At 46.6% G+C, this 25,858-nt stretch overlaps 2 protein-coding genes across 5 annotated transcripts in view; one reads left to right on the top strand and one right to left on the bottom strand.

Moving 5' to 3' along the window:
* Positions 1–7,115, top strand: part of RRBP1 (ribosome binding protein 1) — a 70,361-nt gene extending 63,246 nt beyond the window's left edge. The window contains exons 16-24 of one of the 3 annotated variants that reach the window (XM_036321618.1): positions 549–641; positions 985–1,056; positions 1,627–1,722; positions 2,482–2,565; positions 4,195–4,299; positions 5,084–5,167; positions 5,428–5,523; positions 5,952–6,095; positions 6,542–7,115. In XM_036321618.1, the coding sequence (XP_036177511.1) occupies positions 549–641; positions 985–1,056; positions 1,627–1,722; positions 2,482–2,565; positions 4,195–4,299; positions 5,084–5,167; positions 5,428–5,523; positions 5,952–6,095; positions 6,542–6,580 (813 nt within the window). In that variant the 3' untranslated portion in view covers positions 6,581–7,115. The remainder of the gene's footprint in view (positions 1–548; positions 642–984; positions 1,057–1,626; positions 1,723–2,481; positions 2,566–4,194; positions 4,300–5,083; positions 5,168–5,427; positions 5,524–5,951; positions 6,096–6,541) is intronic. The other 2 variants (XM_036321619.1, XM_036321620.1) reach the window with 2 other exon arrangements.
* A 4,429-nt stretch (positions 7,116–11,544) lies between these two features.
* Positions 11,545–25,858, bottom strand: part of DSTN (destrin, actin depolymerizing factor) — a 48,384-nt gene continuing 34,070 nt past the window's right edge. For both annotated transcript variants that reach the window (XM_036321622.1, XM_036321621.1), the window contains exons 2-4: positions 22,221–22,528; positions 14,959–15,035; positions 11,545–12,781 (exon numbers count right to left, since the gene is read on the bottom strand). In XM_036321622.1, the coding sequence (XP_036177515.1) occupies positions 12,672–12,781; positions 14,959–15,035; positions 22,221–22,480 (447 nt within the window). In that variant the 5' untranslated portion in view covers positions 22,481–22,528 and the 3' untranslated portion in view covers positions 11,545–12,671. The remainder of the gene's footprint in view (positions 12,782–14,958; positions 15,036–22,220; positions 22,529–25,858) is intronic.

Genomic DNA, 25,858 nt, shown 5'->3' with positions numbered 1-25,858 from the left:
TATTTCGCTGGCTGAATGGTAAAAGGGATGAGGAAGACGCCCAGGTCTTCATGATTTCCAAGCTGTGGAGAGGGCAGGGTTGAAGGTTTGGGGCTGCTCTCAGGGGACAGAGAGACTTGGTCAAAACAAGGAACAGTCTGGGAAGGGAAAGGAAGGTGGGACCATTCGGCTGACAGCTGGCTTGAAGCTGTGGCCTCTGGCTCCAGGAAAAGTGCTGGGCCCATCCTGTGTTCCTCATGCTGGGCCACTAAGGGTGCACGGTTGTCAGACTCAGCCGAGATGAGGATGCCTGTGGCCTCATTTGGGTCACAGGCCTCATTCCCCTGTGTGGCCCACAGACTTTGTTCACACACCGGCCAGAGGGCCCCACTCCCGGACTGTGGCCCATCTTGTTCCCCATGTGACGCTGACTGACCAAATCAGAGCAAGGCGACGCCGGCAGTCAGGCAGTCATCACAGAGGGACTGAGGGACAGGAAGACTCAGTGGTGTGTTTACGTGGGGTGGGCCTCCACAGAGAGGGCCCTGCCTCACTGCCTGTCCCCCTAGGAGGGTATGCTCAGACACCTGCAGAAGAGTGTGGAGGAGGAGGAGCAGGTGTGGAAGGCCAGAGTCAGCACCGCAGAGGAGGAGCTCCAAAAGGTACAAGGCCCTCTGACCCTCGCCAGGGCCCAGTGACGAGAGCAACGCTCCAGGGGTCCACCTTCCTAGGAATCCAAACGTAACTTCCTTAAGAAAGACAGCTGGGTCAAACCCAGGGGGAAAGCCGATGGCATCATTTGGGAGACGGGAGTCACGTTTGCTGGGTTTTGGTGATGCCATATTTATAGGCAATTGCAGAATGACGGATACGTCCTCAACCTCAAGGAGACCACCTTTCTCCCTGCTCACCTCCAGGAAGAGGCTGTGGGGTCATGCTCAGAGTGGGCGGGCTTCCTAAGAGATGGGGCTCAAGTTTGACACATGCCTTCCTCTTGCCTTGTAGTCACAGGTCACAGTGAAACATCTTGAAGAGATTGTAGAGAAGCTAAAAGGAGAACTTGAAAGTTCAGATCAGGTGCGTATGGAGGGTTAGAGGACTACTTTCCTTATTACTGAGAAACGTCATTACGAGGCTACCTTAGTTATTTCCCCTGTGGACCATGTGTCTTGAGTGGCCAGGGGATCTTATCAGCCCTGCTTTTCCTTAATGAGGGTCTTTTACAGCCTGAGCCATTTGAGACCACATGGGCCATTTGCAGAATGCCCAGCTCTGGTGAGCAGTGGCTTCTGCAGTGGCCTTCTGAGGCATGGGAGGTGGGCCCACTGCCTTCGGGAGACATACCGTCAGCCCTGGCTATGAAGAGGGTACTCCTGGTATCCACCCAGCAAGTCACTGTGAACACTCCTCTCCCCAACTGCTGAGGGCTGAGAACACAGACCCAGGAGCACTTGGAGATTGGGAACAATTTTTAGGAAGGGGTTCTGTTGCCATGGTCTTGTTTCTGCCTGGCTTTGATTGGCTCCATAGTCGTCGGGCTGTGGAGGTCTCTCTTAGCCCTTATCTCAGGGCCAGCCATCTGTCGCTCATCACGCTGTTCCCTGCTGGCTGGCTCTCGGTCTCTGACATGTGCATCTGCATGTCCAGGTGAGGGAGCACACCTCGCATCTGGAGGCAGAGCTGGAGAAGCACATGGCAGCCGCTAGCGCCGAGTGCCAGAGCTACGCGCAGGAGGTGGCGGGGGTGAGTCTCCCCAGGGTCCCGGCCTGCCCAGAGGCGGCTTCTCAGCAGCTCTCATTCACAGGAGCTCAAAGTCCCAGTTCTCTGGCTTTGCTCTAGGCCAGTGGTTCTCAACCTTCTGGCCCTTTAAATCCAGTTCCTCATGTTGTGACCCAACCATATAATTACTTTCGTTGCTACTTCATAACTGTAATGTTGCTACTGTTATGAATCGTAATGTAAATATCTGATATGCAGAATGGTCTTAGGCGACCCCTTTGAAAGGGTCGTTCGACCCCCAAAGGGGTGGCGACCCACAGGTTGAGAACCGCTGCTCTAGGCCTTGGGCCAACTGACAGGGCAGGGGTGAAGCTGGGATGGTTGAGCAGCGAGAGAATTCTCCACCTGGCTTGGTGACACCATTCTGGGGAAAATGGATTTAAATCTGATACTGTTTTCTGACTTCTGAAGCAGAAAGCACAAAACTGGCACCCCAATTCTGGTTTGATCTCAAAATTTTGGCCTTATTTTGAGAGACAGTCCATAAACATTTGCAAGAGCTCCAGACGAGATAGACTGTGAATGCCGGCTTTTCCTAAGTCTTCAGAAAGGAAGCAGGAGCTGCCAGAGGCCTGGGAGTCTGTGTACTCACTGTGCCCTGCATGCTCTTAAGGGTCTGGGTTACAGGGATGTAGTAGGTTGTGCTTAGGTGTTAACTTACAGGCGCTGATTTTCTCTTCCCCATCCTTTGCCCGCATCATCTGGGTCTGTTTACTTCTCAAGTTGAGGCAACTTTTATTAGAATCTCAATCTCAGCTGGATGCAGCCAAGAGTGAAGCCCAGAAACAGAGCAATGAGCTTGCCCTGGTGAGTGAACATGGGGTGGGGCAGCGGCATGAGACGTGGAAGGTGTGTGTGTGTGTATGTGCGAGATTAATTTCCAGTCCCGCTTTTACATCCTGTCAAAGGTGATGGGGCCGTGTGCACCAATTTGGTGTTTGGGCCAGGCTTTGATTGGGCTGTGCTTAAAGGGGCTCCTTGCACATTAGCTCAAACCTCTAAGCTGGGCCTGTGGCTGCTGGGACCAGTGTGCTCAGGCCCCACTTCCCATGTCTCCTGGGGCAGGGCTGGGTGTTCAGGGAAGTCTGCCCGAGTCCAGTGCTACCTGGAGCTTCTGGGATTGACTCGTCTGCCCCTGGGCTGTCAGCACAGGCCTTGCCCTCTGTGGGACTTCAGGACTTTTCTCACTGCGGCAGAGGCTGAGGCTAGTTCTGTCCAGCCCACGGCGGGGAGGCCTGCTCTGCGCCTGGCAGTAGAAGCAGACTTTCAGAGCTCCCTGTGTGCACTTGGCCTCTGGGCCCTCCCAGTTTTCAGTGTTGGTGTCTGATCACAGCCCCCACTCCCTGTCAGTCAGCCCAGTCTTACAGAGGTGAGCCCACTGGTCCCAATACCAACTCCAGGGCTGGGGCTGCAAATAGCAGCCTGTAAGGTCACAGGCATGTGGTTTTATCTACATGGTCGTTTTAAAAATTCTGAACCAGCTGACAGAAATTGGGAGATTTTGAACACAAATGGATGTGTCTGGGTTTCTGTGAGGGGACCGGTCTCACGCATGGGCTGCCATTCCTACAGCAGCATCTTTTGAGCTTGCAGCCTCTGCATGGTGCACATGCTCCCGACTCCCTGGGGGCCTTACCTGGGACTATTGCACCAGAGAGTGAATATCATCCAGACTGAGTCACCGCCTGAGCCCAAGGACCACTTCCTAAAGCAAGATCTGGGTGATAGGCTCCTGGGGCACTGCCCAGCCTGGGGGCATGTGTGGAGCAAACGCCCCTGAGTGCTCATTAGCCCAGGCAGTTTGGCTTCTGCCTTTAGGGGTTGTTGGGAGGAAGGGAAGGAAGCCAGGGAGCAGGGCCCACACTTGGGGTGTCTGAGACCACCCATGTCTCCTGGAAAACTTGGCCAAGGGCCCACCTAGACCCCTTAACTGGAACCGTTATCTGAGCTTCATGGTGATGATGCTGTTGCCTCTTCAGATCTGAGCTCAATGGTCTGAGGGCTTGGGGACCACTAACGTGTCATTTGCCCCCAGCAGTGGAGCTCAGGGGTAGGGGAACCTTATTAGACAAGAGTGTCCTCTTGTAATCTTCTCTAGACCCCATAAAGGGCTCTGAACAGGTCTATGTCCAGAAGGAATCCAGGACCTAGGCAGTGTGATGCATGCTGAGCCTCTCAGCGCCTCTCCCTTTTGAGTTCCTCCACTGTGTGTGCCTTGCGTCCACCAGGGGTCACCTTGCTCCTGGGGAGGGTTTTGTGCCGGCTGGTCTTGGAGAACACATGGGTCAGGCCAGCCCAGGCCTCTCATTGGTTACAGGTCACAGTAACCAAACCAAGTGCTCTGAGGGTCTTTGGCTGTTGAGAGCATCTGCGGCCCTCCCAAGGGGGTCTGTATGTGTGCTGGGCATTTGCACAAACCCACCCCTCCCGTTTCAGGTCAGGCAGCAGTTGAGTGAGATGAAGAGCCACGTAGAGGATGGTGACGTAGCTGGGTCTCCAGAGGCCCCCCCAGCAGAGCAGGACCCTGTCGAGGTTAGGGCGGTGAGCTGGTCCTCAGATGTCTGTCACTAACCACCCCCGGGCTCATCCATCCCAGTTGGAGTGCAGGGACAGTAGGCCTCTGTTCTGGCTAAACACTTGCTACTTGCAGCCTCCACTGCCTGCCCTCCCCAGCCCTCTGCCCCGATACCGGGAGTGGGTCATCCAGGCTCTGAGGAAGCCACAGAGCAGATGAAGGGCAGGGAAGGTGCCAGGCAGGGTGTTAGAAGCTTGATCCTAACAACATGTGCAGAGGGGGATGGAAGAGGGAGGAGGGGAAGCCAGGCCTGTGATTAGGGTCTGATCTCGCACTGTGGCCCTTGCTGAGGCATCACTAGTAGGGTGCTTGCTCTCCAACTTTTGACCCAAGTAGGTGCCGCCAAGAGCTCTCGCCAGGAGGCAGGGCCCGTCACCAAAGTGGCAGTGGGCTGGTTGCTGGATGGGGAGACTGCTGTGGGGCGGGGCTTGGCCAGTGGCTCGGAGGCATCCTTGTCTGTGGGCCTCATTAAAGGTCAGCAGAGGTCCCACCGGCATCTCCCTTCAGCCACATCAGCTTTTGTACCCAGAGGCTGAGGCACCATGTCCCTATAACGGAGAGCTTTGGAATCGACTTGGTAGGCTGGCTGGTGGGCAGAGGCCACTCCAGCTGGGCAGAGGCAGGGAGAGGCAGCAATACTAGCAGCAGCTAGAAGGTGGAGCCTCCAGGTCTCAACCTTCCCAGGAGCCCTGGGCTCCCAAGAGGGTCCTTCATCAGGTTCCCAAAGGATGTTTGGGTGTTTCCACACAGCTGAAGACGCAGTTGGAGCGGACAGAAGCCATCCTGGAGGATGAGCAGACGCAGCGGCAGAAGCTCACAGCTGAGTTTGAGGAGGTGAGGTCCTGCAGGGGGCCCTGAGCCATCAGCTGTGTTGGGGATGGTGGAGGGTGTGGCCCAGGCAGGTGGTTGCAAGCCTGAATGGTCCCACCCTTGGGGCTATTGCTGTGCAGTTGCTCACCTGCCTCATGTCCACCCGCTGGAACTGTTGTCCCATCATGCTGGGTCCGCCCTTCCATCCCAAGTGGGCTAGTTGAGGGTTTGTGAGGCGACTCCCCGACCCCATGCCGTAAGCCCTCTGCCCCTTCTCTGCCAAGGCTCAGAATGCAGCGTGCCGGCTACAGGAGGAATTGGAGAAGCTCCGTGCCAGTGCCTTGGACTCAGCAGAAGCAGAGGCAGCCACACAGTTGAAGGTAGAAGGGCAGCTCTGCTCAAGGCTTGGGCACTGGCTTCCCATTGTCACCACCTAGAGCAGGAATGGGGGAGGAGCCATCCTGCAGCCCCTTGGGCAGATGCAGCCTAACTCGGTCATTGGGGGGGGTAGTCCCTAAACCTCCAGTGTCATATACGCCAGCCACTAGTCACTGTGGCTATTTAAATTTGAATGAAACACAACTTAAAGTTCAGTTCCTCAGTCACAGTGACCATATTGCACGTGTTCAGCAGCCACATCTGTCCAGTGCACATCAGAACATCCCAGTCACAGCTGGCAGTACTGGTAGATAGGCACAGGCCTAACTAATCTGTCCGCTCCCGATCATCACTGTCTGGTGAGCAGGAGACCGCAACCTCCTACCTCCCCAGTGTGCAGGCTAATCCCCTTCAACCCTCTGATGCACAGGAGAGACTAGAAAAAGAGAAGAAGTTAACGAGTGACCTGGGACGTGCAGCCACCAAATTACAGGGGCTTTTGAAGACGTCCCAGGAGCAGCTGGCAAAGGAGAAAGAGACAGTGAAGAAGTTGCAGGAGCAGCTGGACAAATCAGTGAGTGTCTTGACCATGCAGGGCCACTGGCTCTCAAGGGCTGCTGGGAAGGGTTGGGCCTGTGCTGGAGGCCCAGGACTCCTGGATGCAGAACCAAAAGGAGTCACGGACCTGGGGCAGAAGGCATGGGGACAGACTTCTGAAGGGTGGCATCAGGATGCGCAGCACCCATGGGTCTCTGGTGAGCAGCAGTCTCTGACTCCCACAGCCAGCCTAAGGCCTGTGGGATCAAGGTGCTCACCCAAACTTGGAACCCTCAGCTCCCATCAACCCTAAGGCCTCCCCGCCAGCCCCAGGAGTCCGCTCTGGTTCTCTGATGTGCTGGGTATTCTCCGAAGGGCGTGGAGGGTTAACCCCGGGGGACTGGAGGTCCCTAGGAGCTGGGGTTAGTGTTCTCCTTGGCTCCTTGGCACTACCCTCACCCTCCCTCTGCCTTTTGTTCACAGGACGACGGTAGCAGCTCAAAGGAGGGCACCTCTGTCTGAGTCTCCTCTGTGGAAAAAGAAGTTACTGTTCAACTTACCAAAATGCCTTATACATTCCTTACAAATACACAAACCAACACAGCGTTATCCAGGCCCAACTCCAGTGGCTCTGAGAGAAGCCATTAGAGACAGTCTCTTAGAACCACAGAAGTAGATCTTCCAGACCAGACCCCCTGTTTGTAAAAGAACCCGTCACATTCGATAAACACTATTCCCCAGGATCAGCCCTGGACCACCACAGAGCAGACACCAAAGCCCTTATCAGCTGTGACAGACCCCGGGTGTGTGCTGGGGAGGCCGGGACCTCTGGCTGTCTGTATGTCGAGATCAGTGCAATTGTTTTGTCTTTCAATGGGTCGGGGGCCGGGAGGCGGGCAGACCAGGTGGTGAGTCTCAAAGGCTGTGGCACAGACTGGAGGGGCCCGGCCCAGCCCAGCAAGGCAGCAGCCCCTCACCCCTGGAAGAAGTTGCCAACCAGAACTGATAAGTGACCTCCTGGATGTTGTATCATTAAAACCAACATTGTCGCCCGGCACTGCGGTCTCGTCTGCTATTCTGCTGGGGCTTCCCTGCTGGCTCTGGGCCTGGACTGAGGAATGAAGAGGGGCTGGATCCCTTAGGAGAGAAGAAGTGTGGTTCTTGGTTTCTTTGATGTCAGGGAATTGGCAGCTCGGCCTAAAGTGGGGATGAAATGTGTTGCTTCCAGGTCCCCAGCACTTTTCCCCATTGTGCCTCCCAGGCCCCAGTGCCCACCAGGCAGGAGGAGCAGACCCTGGATGCCAGGTACACTTTCTGTGGTCCCTACCCTTGAGGATCTGAGGTTACCTGAGCAGGGCTGTGGGTGGCCTAGGCTGCTGTGTGCTATGAGCTCTGAGTGAATAAGAGGGTCTCTGTCCATCTGGCTGGGGCTTGAACAAACATCCATCTCAAGAGGGGCAGACCACGGCTGGAGCAGCCAGCTGAGACTTCCTGGGATCCTCCCGACCCTCTGTGTCCTTTGTGGCCCAAGACAGCATGGTCCAGAAAACCATTGGGCCAAGAGGTGTGTCGGAGACTTTGTAAAAAATAGGAACCTGTAGCTTAAGCAAAAAATGGATTTAGAGGCTGAGTCACAGGAGGGGTTGAAATACTCCAGGAATGGAAGGTGAAACTGAGCAGCCTGGGTTCTTTGAGGCAGATGTCAGCCAGTTCTGTCAAGGGGCTGCCTGAACACCAAGCACTATCCCATGTCCATCTCCCAACCCTCAGCACCCTGGGAGGGGGTCTCATTGGCTGAACTTGGCTGGGGAGTGAGCACTTGGATAGCAGGTCCAGCTAGCCAGAGGGGATGGGCTCCCAGGAGGCAACCTTTCGGCTGGTGGGTTAGACTCCTCTGGCACAGTTGTCATGAGAACCTCAAGACCTTGGGAAATATTGCACTGTGTATCCTTTCACTGCCTTCAGCCCCCACACACTGAGCATCTGCCAGGGGCCGGACAGTGCTGACCTTAACCTGCACGCCAAGTCGTGGTCCCAGCTCTCCTGGAGCGCCTGGTCTGTGGGCCACCTCCTTGTGCTGTGTGGCGTTGTGCATTGCACTCATACTGGGAACAGGGAGCTGGAAATTCTGGGAAGGCTCCCCAGAGAAGGGAGCCTAAGCTGGAGCTGGAGTTAACCAGACCAGAAGACATTTGTCAGGGGAAGGAAAGAAGGGTTCAGGCTGAGGGGACAGATTACAGTCTGGACAGGCAAGGCTGTAAGTTTTTTAGACAAGGGAAGACAATTGTACCTATTCTAGAACTTGAGGGGGCTGAAGCAGAGGGGAGCACACAGCACTTGGGACATGGATGTCATGGTTCCTGGCCAGAAGACTGAGCAGGAAGGAGTGACCATTATTAACACCTGGCTCTCTGGTGAATCTTTTAGTTCCCATGGGAGGTGAACCTCCCATTTTGCAATCCCAATGAAAAGAAGGTAACTCACCAAGCAAAAGGCAGGCAGGTTACAAACCCATCTCTAATGCTTGGCAGTACATCATGCAGCCTGGAGGTCATTTGGAGGGAGAATGCCATCTGGCATGTTCAGACCCCATGAAGAGTGGCACTGAGCCCCATGAACCTGTGGCCCCTCACTGTACCTTCTGTGTGGCCTGTGCCACAGGAGCAGAGGCTTATTAGCACAGGAGGGCTGGCCCTGTGCGGCACAACTTGTCCTCCCACCCTTACGTAAGGTCAATGTTTTGGACCTTGATAAGTTTCCTCCGTGGGCCTGGGGGCCTGCATTTCCATTAAGTTCCCCACCCTGCCCCACTGAGTGCAGAAGTGAGAACTAATGCTGAGCAGATGCCCTCTGAAGGCACAGGAATGGGAGCACCTCAGGGAAAGGACAAGAAACCCTGGGGGTACCAAATGGCTGCCTTTGGGTTCTGGTTACTCCCTATTCCCTTCTCAAACCACCTGGTGGGGACCCAGTGTCTGCCTGTGGGGAGGAGGTAAAAGTGCAGAGTGTGGGGCCCTGTGAGACTCAGGAAAATGTTACCTGGAGCTCAAGCTCTGAGAGCCCATCATCAGGCCTTCTTCCCTCCAACCCAGCAAGGACTAAGCAGCCCCGAGGCCCAGCAGTGGCACCTCCCAGGCCAGCAGAGGGAGCCCAAGTTTGCCAGGCAACCTGCCAGGCTTCAGTCGGGCCTTGTCACAAGGGCTGTTCCTGGGCAAGGCTTCATCATCAGGCTAGGGAAGGAGAAGAGAGAGAATCAGGAAGGTGTGGGAGCACATTGCAGCGTAAGAGGCTGACAGGCCCCCTGGTGTCCCACCATATGGAACTGACGTGGGAGCCTGGCGCATTGTCCTGGCCACTCTCCTGGCCTGCAAGTACAGCGCAACACCCCTACAGCACTGGAGCCCTGGCTTTGTAGTCACTTGGAATGAAGTTGTGTGGAGGCAGGAATCGCCAGGCTGGGTTGGAGCATTAGCCAACTACAAGGCACTGGCTGGCCTGCTAACAGGAAGCACTGCTCTCCCAGAGCCTGGCTTCTGAGGCCACGGCCTGGGCGCAGTGCTACTGCTCATCTAGACCAGCTATTTTCAACCTTTCTCATCCCCTGGTACACATACACTAATTCCTAAAACTCTGTGGCACACTGAAAAACAGATTTTTGCTGACCTGACAAAAATAGGTATAATTTTGATTTATACACACCAGATGGCTATTGTCATTTTTTTACAATCTAAGGGGAAAGAGGTCAGTGCCCCTAAATCCTGGGCCACTGACACGTTTTAAAAATTCTCGCAGCACAGGTTGGAAATCTCTTAGACCACCAACAAGCAGAGCTGGGACTAGACACACTCCACAAATGCCTTCTCTCTGAGCCTCTTTCAGATTTGGGTTTAACAAGATTCAAAGCCCAAAAGAATTGTGTTTTCCTTCCCAGTTCAAGTCACATCATGGCACTGAATAAGATCTAACTTTAGAAATCCAGGTTAAAAATGAAGAACTCCCCAGGGATTCAAGGGGAAGCACTAAGGACCAGAAAACAAGAGGCCCTAGTTGCCCTGGTTCTGCTACTCATGAGTTGTGTGACCTTAGGCAAGTTATTTGACCTCTCAGGCTGGCTTCTGAGGGCACTGGCTACAGGCTGGGTAAGTCCCCTTTCTGCTACCCTTCTGGAACTGGGCAGAGCCCAAGGAGAGCCCTGGCCAGCCAAACAGCTCAAATTATACGTGAGCCTGGCTCCTGGACCCCACCCCAGCCACAATGTAATTAGTGGTCCTTTTACCGGAGCTTGTTTGGAGACTTTTCAGAAATGCCCCAAATAATGAGAAAGTGATGTATGTGTCCTTGGACATATCCAGTCTCTGACAGTTCACAGAACAACAAAACAGTCAAGAACCAGAAGCTGCACTTCCTATGTGTTGACCAAGCCAGTACTCTGGGTAGTTCTGCAAAAGAAACCACTCAACTAAGCCTAATTCTATTATTCAAGCCATTGTGTTCACTGTTTTCTCCGATTAATGTTCTCTGAAATAACAAACTTCACAGTCAAATTCTGTATTTCTATTAGTAGTGGCTTTATCTGCTGCCAATAGAAATTAGGGCAAAAGAATACTCCCTGGATAAACCCTAAGCTTTCCACACACACATTTTTGTCATGTGTTAACTCTTGAAAAAATGTAAATATGTTTGCTGAAAGCAGAGTACTCTGCAGTTTTATTTCTTACCAATGTCAGCTGAGGTTCCAAACTCTAGCATCAGAATGACCTGGAATGCTTCTTTAGTAGGATTCTTGGGCCCCACCGCAGGAATATAGTAAGACTCTCAAAACTTGCCCTACATAGAAATATAGGTAACTAACATCTTCCAATTTCTGGAATAAGAGTGAAATGTTGGTAGATGTTTACATTATATCTCTGCACACTGCTTGAAATTCTTGCCATAGCACGTATGACACAGACAGATGCGCACCTGCCCGGCGTGGTGGTTAAACCAAGTTGTATCACATGTCCAAGCTAAAACCACAGAAAATACTTTCTAAAACTCCCTGACCAAATACCTGGTTCTAGCTACATGGCTGATTCCTGTGTAGGCCAACCTTGGGCCTGCAATGCTTTTCAAGAGGACTGTTAGTAAACACAGTCACTAAAAGCATTGCAAATAGTAAAACAAGAAATTCAGGATGAAAGAATGACAAGCAGCTTATCAGTAAACCAGTAACCAGCACTTTTTTCTAGACAATTTTGAAAAGTATTTTAATTAAAGCCTCTTTTTGCACCTCAAACAAATCAAAGGATTTAAAAGCCTGATGTCTGTATCAACATTTGGAATAAGAAAGATTACCAACTTTCATACCAACTTTCTCATTTTATAAGAAGAGGGAGCTGTGATCTTAACTGTAATTGTCCAAAATACTCAAACCTCCATAACTTGCCCCATATATGGAAGACAATCTCCTTTACACCCAACTCACATGTGAATAATTACACAAGAGATTAAGTTAAAAATGCTTCCTTTATTACATAAAGCCAATACAGCTATTTCTAAGTTCAACTGTTTATGCATCTCTATATTGTTCAAGGTGTTATGTCTGTGATGTTAAGACAATCACTTCCAAGTGTCATCAGGTAGCAGTTTTCTATGGGTGTCATCTTTTGTCATACCTGCTCCCCGTTTCACATACAGTTGACAAACTGCTCTAGGAAATTAAGAAGTTCTCCCAGGCCCCAGAGTAATCATACACCTAATGTGCTTCCCCACCTTACTGTGCCAGAAACAAAGTTCTGAAGAAGACACAAAGTTTTCACAAGTGTCCTAGCTTATCAATACACCGTTTTTATCATTTTCATTAACAAAAGTGGATTACAATGGAACGCTAATTTGCATCTTATCTGGTTGTTACAAGATATTGCACATTCTCCTAAGGACACATGATTCTCTAGATGCAAGGTCACTCTCAGAACAGTCTCCCATCTAGTAAGTGGAGAGCTCACCACAGGTGCAAGGAGCTGTTTCCTGTACTCCAACTACGTGCTTGAAATAGTGCTTTGCAAGATCAGCGCTGATTACTGGTATAAGCATTCACAATTCTGAGACAGTCTTCATTACACATTTGGTAGAATTAAAAGACTGCCTGACTTAATCTTATTGTAGTTAGTATATTAGTGTTATTACATGTGAGAATTATTTTCCATTATTCAGTTTCACTCAAGAGCGAATAAAGAATTTGGGCAATAATTATAACCAGGTTATGACCAATTCTCTAAGCTAAAGAAACAAAGTAATTGCTGAAGTTAACAAAGATGCAACAGTTCTCTTATATGCACTGTTTTGTGAACTGCATTATTAAAAAGGAGCTTAGCAAAAATCTTTACAAGCTAACTCATCAAAACAGGCATTAAGAATTAAGAATGACCAATAAGAATTTAATTTCATACCAATAGAACTTTAGATTTTAGATTTATTTAGGGCTGTTTGCACATGTTTATAGAATATTTAGTTTAACAGATGACAAGATAGCTCCCCCTCAGTGAGACCCTGGCCTAAACATATTTGCTTTACTTATATAGCAAGAGGATAACATTAAACATGGAAGCTTTTGATTGTGGCACTGAACCATGATCTACACAGGGCATCCTTCAAAAGCTACAATTAAGGATCCACCTAGCTTTTCAGCAATACAAGCCCGATTGAGGTCTTCTGGCCCATTTGCTTGACATTCGTGTTTTATGCCTACGGAGGAAAAATAATTCTATTTAGAATTATGACAGTAGTTTACCTATTTCTCTAAGACAGCAAGCTGTTTTAAAAGACCAATTCTAATATGGATAGAAAAGCTGTGGTATACACAAATAACAATATACTATGCAGTAATGAGAATAATAATCTGTAACTAAATGCACAAAAATGAATGACTTAAACAATGTTGACTGAAGCATACATTCTGGATGATTCTATTTATATAACACAAAATCAGCCAAAGCTATTTTATGCTGTTAGAAGCCAGAGTATTGGTTATCCTTTGGATAAAAGAGTAAAAGAAAGTGGTGTGACTGGAAGGGGCAGGAGTGAGACTTCTGGGGTACTGGTCATTAAATCTAGAAACAACAATTATGTCAGTTTGTGAAAATTCATTGAGTTCTACAATATAATTTATGACATAAGCTTTTTTTATAGATATGATGTACTTCAATAAAAATTTAAAAAGCAAGTCTAGAAGTATTTTTAAAAAATAAGTAAAAATACGAATATGATGTTTTGATTGCAGTTGATTTAGTCAACTGTGTTGAAGAGTAAAAATATTTACAAATGGCATACTTTTATTCTATAAAACAGCTCTTTAGTGTATTATATATTTGAGAACTCTATCACAATGGAAACTGTAAAATGTATTACTAATTGCTTTCTCAGAAAAATTACATCACCACACTGAAGAATGAGCTCAATTATGGAATTACATACAGTAGCTTCTCTGTAAATAACAATCTTTTAAATACCTACATTGTTTCTGACTTTCCATAATTTTAAGACAATTTCTTAAGCTGCTGAAAGCATAACAGGTCAGCTAGCTTTTGGACCACTTAGGACTGACTGAGAAAGCCAGTCATGGTTTCACTAGAAAAAGGTGACAAGGTGGCCATCTTTAATGAGTCATGTTAAAACATCAGTTAACCAACTGGTAAACACACTTCTGGGTAATGGGCCAACATCAACTCGAAGGCATGGAGAACCTGCAAGGCCTGAACTACACAGCAGCAGGTTCCAGGAAAGAAAGCGAGCATGTTGCTTTCCTAAGTAAACAAGCCAGGGCAAACCTGTTCAACTACAAGAACATAAAAGTCAGTCACAGTCAAATAAACAAAACAAAAACCACACTGGGCCAAGTCCTATGACCTTGGCTCGCCCAGCTGTTTGGAGTTAGCCATGGCAGGAAGGAGGTAGGGCAACCTCTGAGACTAAGCTCCCACAACCAAGATGATCTCGTTCTACAGCTGAGAGAATCAAGGCCCAAGGAGGTTTAGCGGTTTTGGTCAAGGTCACACAGCAGTTAGATGACAAGCTTAGCCCTCAATGCAGGCCTTTGGGCACTTGCCCCATGCTCTTTCCAGCATACCAACATTTCCTCCTGGCGAGACAGTATGGTCAGGCCATCTCATCAGGATCCCAATCACCCAGTGGGCAAGTCAAACATAACTGGCCAGCTCAAGGAGGGAACTTTCCTTTGGATACAGATGTCAATTACCTAAAATTATACCATTCCAAAGTAAAGCTAGAGATAAAAGTATCCTTTCCCATTTATAAGCATTTCCTTTTTCAACTTTAACTACAATCAAAGGCAAGAGCAGCCCAGCCAGTGTGGGTCAGTGGTTGAGCATCAACCTATGAACCAGGAAGTCACGGTTCAATTCCTGGTCAGAGCACATGCCCAGGTTTCAGGCTCAATCCCCAGTGGGGTGTGTGCAGGAGGTGGCTGATCAATGATCCTCTCATCGATGATGTTTCTATCTCTCTCCCTTTCCCTTCCTCCCTGAAATGAATAAAAATATGTATTTTTTAAAAAGACAAGAACAAAGTTATCATTTAGTATGACCAATGTAAACCAATTAGTCTCCATCTGTTATGTGAGAAACTTGACAGCATCTCAAAGAAGTTTAAAACCAGCTTGAACAAGTGCTACACAATGTGGAGAGAATGAGGTTATTAAATATGGGCCATGCAGACCCAAAGTGACCAGCGCAAGGCAGAGGACACTGAAAACCAGGTTTAACCTTCTGGGTTTTTTCTCAAAACAATGCTTCCCTCCATGGCAAGGTTCGCCAAAGAAAATAAGGTGCTCCCTAGAAAAGATGTAGCCCCATTTCAGGGGCTCACCATACCTCTAAGTATTTGGAAGTAAATCTAGATCATACCTTGAAATTTCTTTTTAATTGCATCCTTGGAGCTCGCATAGATCATTTTACTTTTCAGAGGTGCTAGTTCTGGTGCCCTGGATAAAGAGATGCCAAAAATGAAAAAACTGGTTTAGAGAAAGTACAATTTACATCGTGTTACACATTTATATCAGTAATGGGGAAGGGTCCTCAGACTATCCTGGGAGAGTTTTCCTAACTACACAATTTTTCTATGTCCCCACCTTCTTATAGAGAACTGTTGCAAGTGGCAAACACAGAATGGCTCAGGCTGAACAAGTGGGAAAAAAGTAGAGAACTACTGATTAAAAACCAGATTAATGGGGCCAGAATAAACAACCAACACTGACTGGATAATCCATTGTATTACCGAATTTGTTTTCTTTAAAATAAAGTAAAAAAGAAATATATTTTTTTTTTATCAATAAAGGCTTGAGTTTAGGCTAATAACGACTTTTATATAAGACTAGTGGCCCAGTGTACGAAATTCGTGCGGGGGCTGAGGGAGGTGGGTGGTAGGGGAGAGGGAAGGTGTTGCCTTAGCCCAGCCTGCACCCTCTCCAATCTGTTTAGGCCTAATGTCCAATGCCTGTTTAGGCCCGATCCCTCTCGCAGTCTGGGACCGCTGGCTCCTAACCGCTCACCTGCCTGCCTGATCGCTCCAACTTTCTCTGCCTGCCTGCCTAATTGCCCCTAAGCCCTCTGCCTGCCTGATCGCCCCTACCCTCTCTGCCTGCCTGATTGCCTCTAACTACCTCAGCCTGCCTGTCTGATCGCTCCTAACTGCCCTCCCCTGCCGGCCTGATCTTGCCCCCAACTGCCCTCCACTTATGGCCTGATCTCACCACCAATGGCCCTACCCTGCCAGCCTGATCTCACCCCTAATTGCTCTACCTTGCCGGCCAGATTGCCCCTAACTGCCTCTGCCTACCTGATCGCCCTCAACTGCCCTCCCCTGCCGGCCTGATCTCGCCCCCAACTGCCCTCCCCTGCCGGCCTGATCTCGCCCCCAACTGCTCTCTCCTGCTGGCCTTATCTCGCCTCCAACTGCCCTCTCTGCCTCGGCCCCCACCACCATGGCTTTGTCTGGAAGGAAGTTGGATGTCCGGAAGATGGCTGGTCAACTCGGTCTAATTAGCATATTACCCTTTTATTAGTATAGATTATACAGGATAGATTGCTTAAATGGGGGGGAGGGGCCCTTTTCCAGCAGGAGGAGATGCTCTTGGCAGACAAAAATACAAATCCCTATATCTGGACTGATTGCCAGCCATTTGCACTATACTGCCAAAACGGTCATTAAAAAATTGAACTGCTTTCTTACACCTTACACCAGGGGTGGGCAACCCCTGGCACGCGTGCCAAACATGACACGCCAGTAACTTTTACTGGCACGCGAAACCCTCTCTTATAATCTTCCATTTACAACTGTGAATCTTTGTTCTCAGTGATGAATTTTGTTAAGTCTCGTAATAGGAGTAGCCTGACGGATGAAAGTAGTAGCTCGTGCATATCTCTGAAGGTCATGAAACATAAACCTGATGTAAAATCTCTGTCATCAGTGATGCAGCAGCAAAAGTCCCACTGATAATATCAAACGGAGTCGTAAAGTTTTCTGTCGGACTATCAGTGTACATGTATACATTAAAAAATAAATGTATTTTTTCATCATTATATACTGTGTTTTTGTCACTCGAATGAATTTTATTATTTCTTCAAGGTTCTTCACATATGTACACCTTAAGAGATATCAAGTAGGCGTAACATGTTCTCAAAAAGTTAGGGTTGGCATGCAGAAGAATTTTGAGTCAGAGATTTTGTTGGTTTTGGCACGCACCCACAAAAAGGTTGCCTACCCCTGCCTTACACCAAACAGCTGTTGCCTATAAAACCCCTCCTCAGCCCCCACCTTAGGTTCTGCCTTCACAGTTCACCCAGATTAGGTTCTGATTGGTCGGTTTCTATGCCAGTGTCAAAAGCTCCGCCTCCTAGGCAGCCATTGGCTCCTTGCACTTCACCAAGATTTTATTCTGATTGGTCAGTTTCTATGCCAGTCAGTGTTTCCGGGCCTATCTCTAGGCCTGATCAGAGAGGCGGGGCTGATCAGCAGCCCCCTGGAGAGAAACAGAGGCACAGCTGCTGGCGAAGCCTGGAGAGAGAGGGGCAACAGCTGACCAGACCCTGCCTCTCTTTTTGGGCCTCTCTCGGGCCTGATCCGCAGCCCCCTCAGCAGTCAGTGCTGGGTCACCACAGCAACCCAGCACTGACTGCAGGACTGACTTCCAGTCGGTCGAGTCTTCAGTCGTTACGGACCCTGGGTTTTTATATATTAGAATATTTAACCCCTTCTGGTTAGAAAAGAGTTTTAAAGTACAGAGAATAATCTGTTAATCAAGTATGTGCCACCCCAAATTAAGAAATGTTAGTAATCTTAGCATTTTTGCTTCCGATGTCTTTAAAAAGAACATATTATAAAAGTTCCCTTCTTACCCCTTTTATGTCTATTACAATAGCAAATTCTGACCACACAACTACTTGTTTTCCATCTTAGTCTAACATAATAAACATGTCAGAAGGATTTCTTTTTTAAAGCTTAATGGCAATTCAGCAATAGCTATGCCTTAATTGTCAATAGTTACTACTATCTTGATCTATAAGATTTTTTTGTGCTGGCCCCATGTTGAATGAACACTGGAAGCAAAGTATAGGCTTCACCACTTTCTTCACCAGCAATATTGAAAAATACCAGAAATAGTAACAATTGACAGAAAAATCCTATCCTATGCAAACTATCTGTGAATGCATCATTCCCCACACCACCACCTACCCTCAGGCCCACCTCCACTCCATACTACCAAGACAGCAAAGGATAAATGGAGTGTTGTTAAATCCTTTAAACACTTAATCCTTTTCACTGCCATATTTCCAGGATGTGCCACAGTCCTTAACACCATGGGCTGACATGGACCTCACCTAGTCTACTCCCACAGCTCGGAGATTCTATTCTTGGGAACCAGGAAAAGAACAGTCTCTGTATCTCTCAGATGCTTATTCTTCCCAACCCTAAGGTCAAAGGAGGGAGGCAAGTCATAACAATAAACTCAGGTCTGGCAAATGTTTGAACTGCAAAGTTAAGTGGGTACTTTTCTTATGCAAAATAGGTCAGGGACAGGAAAAAATAATCACTGCTCTGATTTTACTCAGACAAGATTTAAAAAACACTAGGTAAGAGCTGTACCCTGGGCCCTTTAAACAGCCTGTTATGGAACATTCCTGATGGTTTCACCTTTTCTTTAAAAAAATAACAGTACAAAATAAAACACTGCACTAACATGGAGTTTCCTTTCCTTCTTTCTACTTTTATTTTCCAAATGCTTTTTCATAGAGAGCAGTGGTTCTCAACCTTGGCTGCACATTAGAATCAACTGGGAATCTTTTTAAAATCCTGATTTCTGGGCCTCATCCTCTGGAAATTCTGTTTCTTTGTTACTAATGTTGTGGTCTCACCCCATAACAAAGAAACAGAATTTCTGGAGGATGAGGCCCAGAAATCAGGATTTTAAAAAGATTCCCAGGTGATTCTAATGTGCAGCCAAGGTTGCGAACCACTGATGTAGAGGATCATTTTCATAGTAAATAAAAAGTACAAAAACCAGGGGCATATGAAGGAAATATAGGGAGAGTGGGGCAAAATTAGGCTTATAATTGTTTGTATGGAAAATAATACAATAATCTATATATAAAAGCCTAAGCGACCATTACGACCGAATAACCAGTTGACCAGTCGCTATGACGTGCACTGACCACCAGGGGGCAGACACTCAACACAGGAGCTGCCCCCTGGTGGTCAGTGCACTCCCACAGCCAACCTCCCATGGTTGGCCAACCCTCCCCCTGACCAACCAGCCCCCTGATAGGCCTCAATCGCTGGCCAGGCTGAGGGACCCCACCATGTATAGATTTGTGCTCTGGGCCTCTAGTTAATAAATGATAATATAAGAATAAACTGTGTTTCTTGTACTCACAACTGTAAACCTGCTTTCTCCCCACCTGTATTCACCAATTTAAAAGCTAAAACCTTACTAAATATATTCATAATAAATGAATAAATAAATAAATATTTAAGTCAAAATCTTATTTAGCTGCCACTCAGCTGTAAATCCCAGAATGGCAAGGACTTTACCAGCTGTTTCCCCAGGCCATAACACAATACCTGGAATGTAACAGAAATTAAGTTTATCATGTTAAGCGCCCAGTCTGTTTTGTCTTCCGGATGGAAAGTATAGTGCATCAGTCACTGGTGACTGACAGGGCGCTTGACGTCTTAATGAATGCACTTTCACTCAAATCAGGAATGTGCTCCTTTTGTTTCATTAAATACTGTCTTTATGTATTATGTGTGTATGTATATATGCAGCTGCCAGTCTTGCAGAACAGTAAGTTGCCCTAATACATGCACCCAGACCTCATATTTATATTCCTCACACATCTTGGTTTAGTCAAGTGCAACAGGCTTGCTGAAATAAAACAGGTGTGATCTAGAGTTACAATCCTTTAAATCAGAGTTCTGTTGACTTCCTAGCCCATCCCAAGGTGGCACACAACTGAGAGCTAAGCAACCCCTTGCCTTGCATTGGCTCAGGCCAAACTATCAACAGCACCCTCACTCCCTCCAAATCAGAGGCTGTTACCATTCCCCCTTCCCCCTGGAAGCTAAACATGGTCTCATGTAAGAATTCCATATCAAGAAATGTACCATAATACAATTAGATGAGGGATACAGGTGTGAATTTTAACTCAGGCTTAATCTCAAATATTAACTTACTTGGAAAAAACAGGATAACTCATTTAAACAGCCTTTCAAGAAAAAGTCATGTAAAATCAATTTATAACACTTTTTTACTATTTAGAACAATGCTGTCCAATAGAGCTTTCTATAATGATAGAAATGTAGTATATCTGTGTTACCCAATAATGTGGCAACTAGTCACATGTGACTACTGAGCATTTGAAATGTAAATAAATTTTACTGCATTTAATTCTTTTATATCTAAACTAGAGGCCCACTGCACAAAAATTTGTGCACTCGGGGGGCAGGGGAGGGTCCCTCAGCCTGTGCCCTTTCGCAGTCTGGGACCCCTCGGGAGATAACGACCTGCTGGCTTAGGCCTGCTCCCGGGTGGCAGAGGGCAGGCCCAATCCCTAGGTGCAGCCCCTGGTCAAGCTCAGAGCAGGGCTGATTGGGGAGTTGGGGCGCCACCCCGTCATGCACAGAGCAGGGCGGATCGGGAGGTTGTGATGCCACCCTCAGTCACGCTCAGGGTAGGGCCGATTGGGGGGTTGGGGCACCGCCCCGTCACACACAGAGCAGGGCCAATCAGGAGGTTGGGGCACTGCCCCCTGTCACTCACAGAGTAGGGCCAATAGGGGAGTTGGGGCACCACCCCATCACACACAGAGCAGGGCGGATCAGGGGGTTGGGGCGCTGCACCCTGTCACACTCAGGGCAGGGCCGATGGGGAGGTTATGGCTCTACCCCGTCACACACAGAGCAGGGCCAGCGGGGGCGCTGCCCTCTATCAGCCACAGAGCAGGGCCGATCAGGGGGTTGGGGCGCCGCCACTGTCACACTCAGGGCAGGGCCGATGGGGAGGTTATGGCTCTACCCCATCACACACAGAGCAGGGCCCATGGGGGGGTATGGGGGGGTTGGGGCGCCGCCCCCTGTCACACACAGAGCCACAGGGCGATCAGGGGGTTGGGGAGCTCCCCCCTATCAGGCACAGAGCAGGGCTGATCAGGGGGCTGGGGCGCCTTCCCCTGTCACGAACAGAGCAGCATGGATAGGGAGGTTGTGGCCCCGCCCCGTCACACACAGAGCCGCAGGGCGATCAGGGGGTTTGGGCGCTGCCCCCTGTCACACTGATCCCAGTGCCGGGAGGCCTCGCGGCTCCACTGATCCTGGTGCTGGGAGGCATATTACCCTTTTACTATATAGGATAGAGGCCTGGTGCACGGGTGGGGGCCAGCTGGTTTGCCCTGAAGGGTGTCCTGGATCAGGGTGGGGGTCCCCACTGGGTTGCCTGGCCAGTCTGGGTGAGGGGATGATGGCTGTTTGCAGCTGGTCACACACCCTTCAGGGTGGGGGTCCCCACTGGGGTGCCTGGCCAGTCTGGGTGAGGGGCTGAGGGCTATTTTCAGGCTGGCGGGCGACTGAAGCTCCCAACTGCTCCTTTTTTTCTTTTTTATTCTGGGCCAGCTTTAGCTCTGAGGCTTGGCTCCAGCTCTGAGGCCTCGGCTGCTAAAAGCAGGTATCTGGTTTGTTTGGGTTCTATAATCGAAACACTGTATCAACTCCAGCTCTGAGATCCCAGCTGGCTGAAAGCAGGTTTCTGGGGTTTTGTTTAGCTTCTATATTTGTAACAATGTTTCAAACTGCAAGCTCAGAGGCTGGCAGCGGCAGGCGGGGAACGTTGGAGTCCTCCGTCACTGAAGCAAGCAAGCCTCATGTTTGCTTCAAGCTGCCTGGCTGCTGGCCGCCATCCTGGCTGGCAGTTAATTTGCATATCCCCCTGATTAGCCAATGGGAAGGGTAGTGGATATACGGCTAATTACCATGTTTCTCTTTTATTAGATAGGATAGCTAGTGACTAGTGGCTACCCTTATGGACAGTGTGAACTATCACAGTTGGAGGCAATGATAGTACCAACTTCAAAAGTAGCAAACTCCAGGCACAAATAAAGTATAGATGTTTAAAAAAGTAGGAGGCTGGTTCCTGGCATTACAAGTTAGAGAAGGATTTTGGTGAGATAAACTTTCTTCTCAGTATTCTAGGAAGAGTTTTTAGAGAAATTTTAGCTTATAAGGAGTTCAGAGGATGCACAGAAATCTACCCCTCTGCCTCCTTCCACTGCCAAAATAATTGACTACTGAAAGTCACCTTTCAAGTAAACAAAGACTAGTTAAAATTTATTTTTGGTTCCACAAACATCAATCTAGCTAAGACCTTTTCCTTTCTTTTCTTTTAATTTAAATTTTTTATTGTTGACACTATGCAGATATCCTTGATTCCCCCACCCCTTTGCCCATCTTGTAAATAAAAATTTACCAGAAACCTTGTAAATAAAAATTAAACAACAATGACTGCAGACCACTTGACTGAAAACTACTTTGGCTGCAGATACTGGCTCTCCAAATGCTAAACTAGCAATGACATTAACTCTGATTTTTACAGAGACTCACTATTTCTATCACTGCTTACCATAAGAAAAACATCAGCTCCTCTTTTCTGGATTCCTTGGTTTCAAAGCTTGCATCATACAAAGCATAGCGACAATCTTTCTCTGGGAGCATTCCCACAAAATGCTTGAAAGGATCAGTTATGGTTACACCAACATCTCCAACCAAGATCTCCTTGCCTTCTTCTACAATGATGCACTTTTTGTCTGCACTGAGACAAAAAATGACAGCCTTCTTTCTTTTCTTGATTTCTTCTGGTGTGGAACACTTCCTAACTTTCATGTCATAAAAAATGCGACATACTTCATCAGCAACTTGCACTCCTGAGGCCTATAAGAAAAGGAAATCAGAAAGAGGTTTATAATTTTTATTGTGCCAAATATAAAAACTATATATTTGATTATAGACTGACAGACACTTATTACAATTTTTAAGGCATACTTATCATCCAATAGGGAAACTGGAATACCTGAGCTGCAATCACTAATTTCAGTCACTGAACATTTACAAGATTACATATATAATCCATTCATCACTATTATGTGGGATTAAGGGATGAGTCATCTATGCAGCCCCTCATACCTTAAAACCTGAAAAAGGGTACTTCTGAGGTGCTGGATTATTTTTATCTTGTAGAGGTGGCTCAGAGCCCTGACTGGAGGTAGTCAACTTCCCAGTTTGATTATTAATATCACCGCAAATTCTTTTCATAAGTATAATAAATGGTCAGAGTGGCTGGGCTGGAAAAATTATTCTATTCCTATGGCATAGCTTTCACTAATAATTAAAAGGTCTTTGTTCTACTCACATTTCAAAATTAAGAGATTAATATTCAGTAACATAATAGTCAAATGCCTTTAAAATTACACTTTAAAAAAATCTCCAAGTTTTAAATTAAGATAAGAATAAATAAGATTATTAAGAGACTAAATCTTAATTATTCCCACCACAAAAAGCAATGATATTTATGTGATGTGATAGAGGTGTTGGTTAGCTAATGCTATGATAGGAATCATATTGCTATATAAAAATGTATCAAATCAACAACTTTTACACCTTAAACTTAACAATGTTATATATCAATTATATCTCAATTTAAAAAAAGAATAAATCAGAAAATGTTTACTGCTGTGACAAAGAACACAGTTTAATTTGGTATTATATTGACCGGAAAAATAAACCTTTTACTATGTTATATTTGCTATTTTGAGATGAGAAAGCAGTTACAAAAGATCTTGATAGCAAAAGTTCTAAAACCAGTTTTTAATCTTTTCCTCTTTAAGGAATGTGCTATTTATATTAACTTTACTTCATTAACTTCTTTGGTTTTGCATGTTAGTTTTTCTAAAGCAAGAATTTAAACTTAACAGAATATAAATACTGAACAATGCAAAAATATTGATAACCCAAAATTAATATCAAGTAATTTGCTTAAGAAATAAAAATACATGTGAGGTGAAAAGATAACCCATACACTGGGAGAAAGTATTTGCAAATCATGTATCCAATGAAAACTTGTATCCAGAATATATAAAGAACCCTTCTAACTCAACAATAAAAATAAAGACAACCCAATTTAAGGGATTTGAATAGACATTTCTTCAAAGAAGATATAAAAATGGTCAATAAACACTCGGGAAAAATGCTCATGATAGTGGTCTTAGGGCAAAACCACTATGAGCTATTACTTCACACCCACTAGGATGGCTATAACCAAAAAGACAACAGCAACAAATGCTGGTGAGGCTGTTGAAAAACTGGAACACTTATACATTGCTGACAGAACTGTTAAATGGTGCTGCTGCTTTGGGAAACAGTCTGGCAGAGTTCCTCAAAAAGTTAAACATGCAGTTAAACACCTAGCAATGCCACTCTCCTAGGTATATTCACAAGAGAAATAAAAACATAAGTTCATACAAAAACTTGTACATGAATATTAATAGCAGCATAATTCATAACAGCAAAAAATTAGGAAAAACTGATGAATGAATAAACAAAATGTGGCATATACATACAATAGAATATTATTCAGCCATAAAAAATGAGGTACTGATACATGCTACAAAATGGAAAAACCTTGAAAAACATTATGCTAAGTGAAATAAGCCATGCATAAAAGGCCCCATTATATGATTCTTTTTTTCACAAAATGTTCAAAATAGGCAAATCCATAGACAGGAAGATTAGTGGTTTTCAGGAGCTAAGAGGAAAGAAGAATGGGGAGTGACTACTAATTGATATGGGGTTTTCATTTTGGAGTGATAAAATGTTTTGAAACTTGATAGCAATGTGGATGCACAACTTTGTAAATATACTGAAAACCAGTGACTTGTACTTTATGATGTGTGAATTATCTATAATAAAAGCGTGATATGCTAATTAGGCCAGACAGCCAGACGACCATCTGGATGACCACGCTATGATACCCACTGGTGCCAGGCCAGCCAAGGCGGTGCGATGCGATTGGTCGGGGGCCCGGCCATCGCCCCATGATGGCCTCACAGAAGGAGGCTCAGGCCACTGACTGGCGGGGCAATCAATCGGGGGGGCTCCGCGATCACCCCAAAGAGGGAGGCCCAGCCACCAACCGGCAGGTTGCAGCAGGTGGGCAGGGCCTCCCTCTGTGAGGGAAGCCCAGGTCCCAGGTGCCAGAGGGAAGCCGGTGGCGGCAGCGGGGGAAGGAAGGCCTACTCTTGCACGAATTTCATGCATTGGGCCTCTAGTATCTCAATAAAGCTGTTACTTAAAAAATGTATGTAAGAATTCTGGGGATTAAAATACACTAAGATCCCAGCATTTAGTTAACATTAATGTACTTGGGCCATTTAATAATATTAATTAAAAGAGTATAATCAATCCACTTCAATCCCATCTAATCTAACCTATAATCATAATCCAGTTCAATCCTGTCTAACCTATTCCACATTTTGTTTATAAATGAATATTTCACTCTAAAATAATGAAGTGGTAAATATAGAAAAATTAAGACTAGAAAATTACTACAAAAGCTACACAATCTTATCACTTTCCTACTATTAAAAAGCACTTTTCTTAAACCTTTTACTGCTTTAGGAGTAGTACTGTTCTGATCTTCATAGTTCATCTGTGTACAGGAAGTTACGATTATTTTGCTATTTTGAACAGAGGAAAAAAATGTTCAAAATAACAAAATAGTGAATAACTACATGGTGTCCCAAAATTCACGCAAGAAGTAATTTTGATAGAAAACACAGGTTTATAATTAAAACTTGTAAATTTTTTATTGATTCATAAAGTATACAGTATAGGGCACCTACGCAAAGCCGTGGTCTTCATTGTCCCTGCTCCTGGGCCATAATTGGTACTTGGTAATGTTTATCAAATTGAAGGGATTGAAATCAAAGGACAACAGATATTAGAATCTGATTCAATAAACCAAGTAAAATTAGGCTTTTATTTTTTGTTGTTGTTGTTGTTAATGCTCACGCAAAATTCTAATCTTGCGTGAATTTTGGGACACCCTATAAAAGCAGATTCCAATTCTTCTAAGCACCCAAGTTTACCTATGTTGATTTGTTAGGCTCACATGTCTAACCCATCTTGAAAAGCATGAAGACAGTATATTTAAAGACTTATATCTAACCAATCAATATTTAAATTTATCTGTCAACATCTAAGTGA

Source organism: Myotis myotis, unplaced genomic scaffold (genome assembly GCF_014108235.1).
Source record: "Myotis myotis isolate mMyoMyo1 unplaced genomic scaffold, mMyoMyo1.p scaffold_m19_p_9, whole genome shotgun sequence".
NCBI classification, from domain to species: Eukaryota; Metazoa; Chordata; class Mammalia; order Chiroptera; family Vespertilionidae; genus Myotis; species Myotis myotis.
This window is presented reverse-complemented; position numbering and strand designations above follow the sequence as displayed.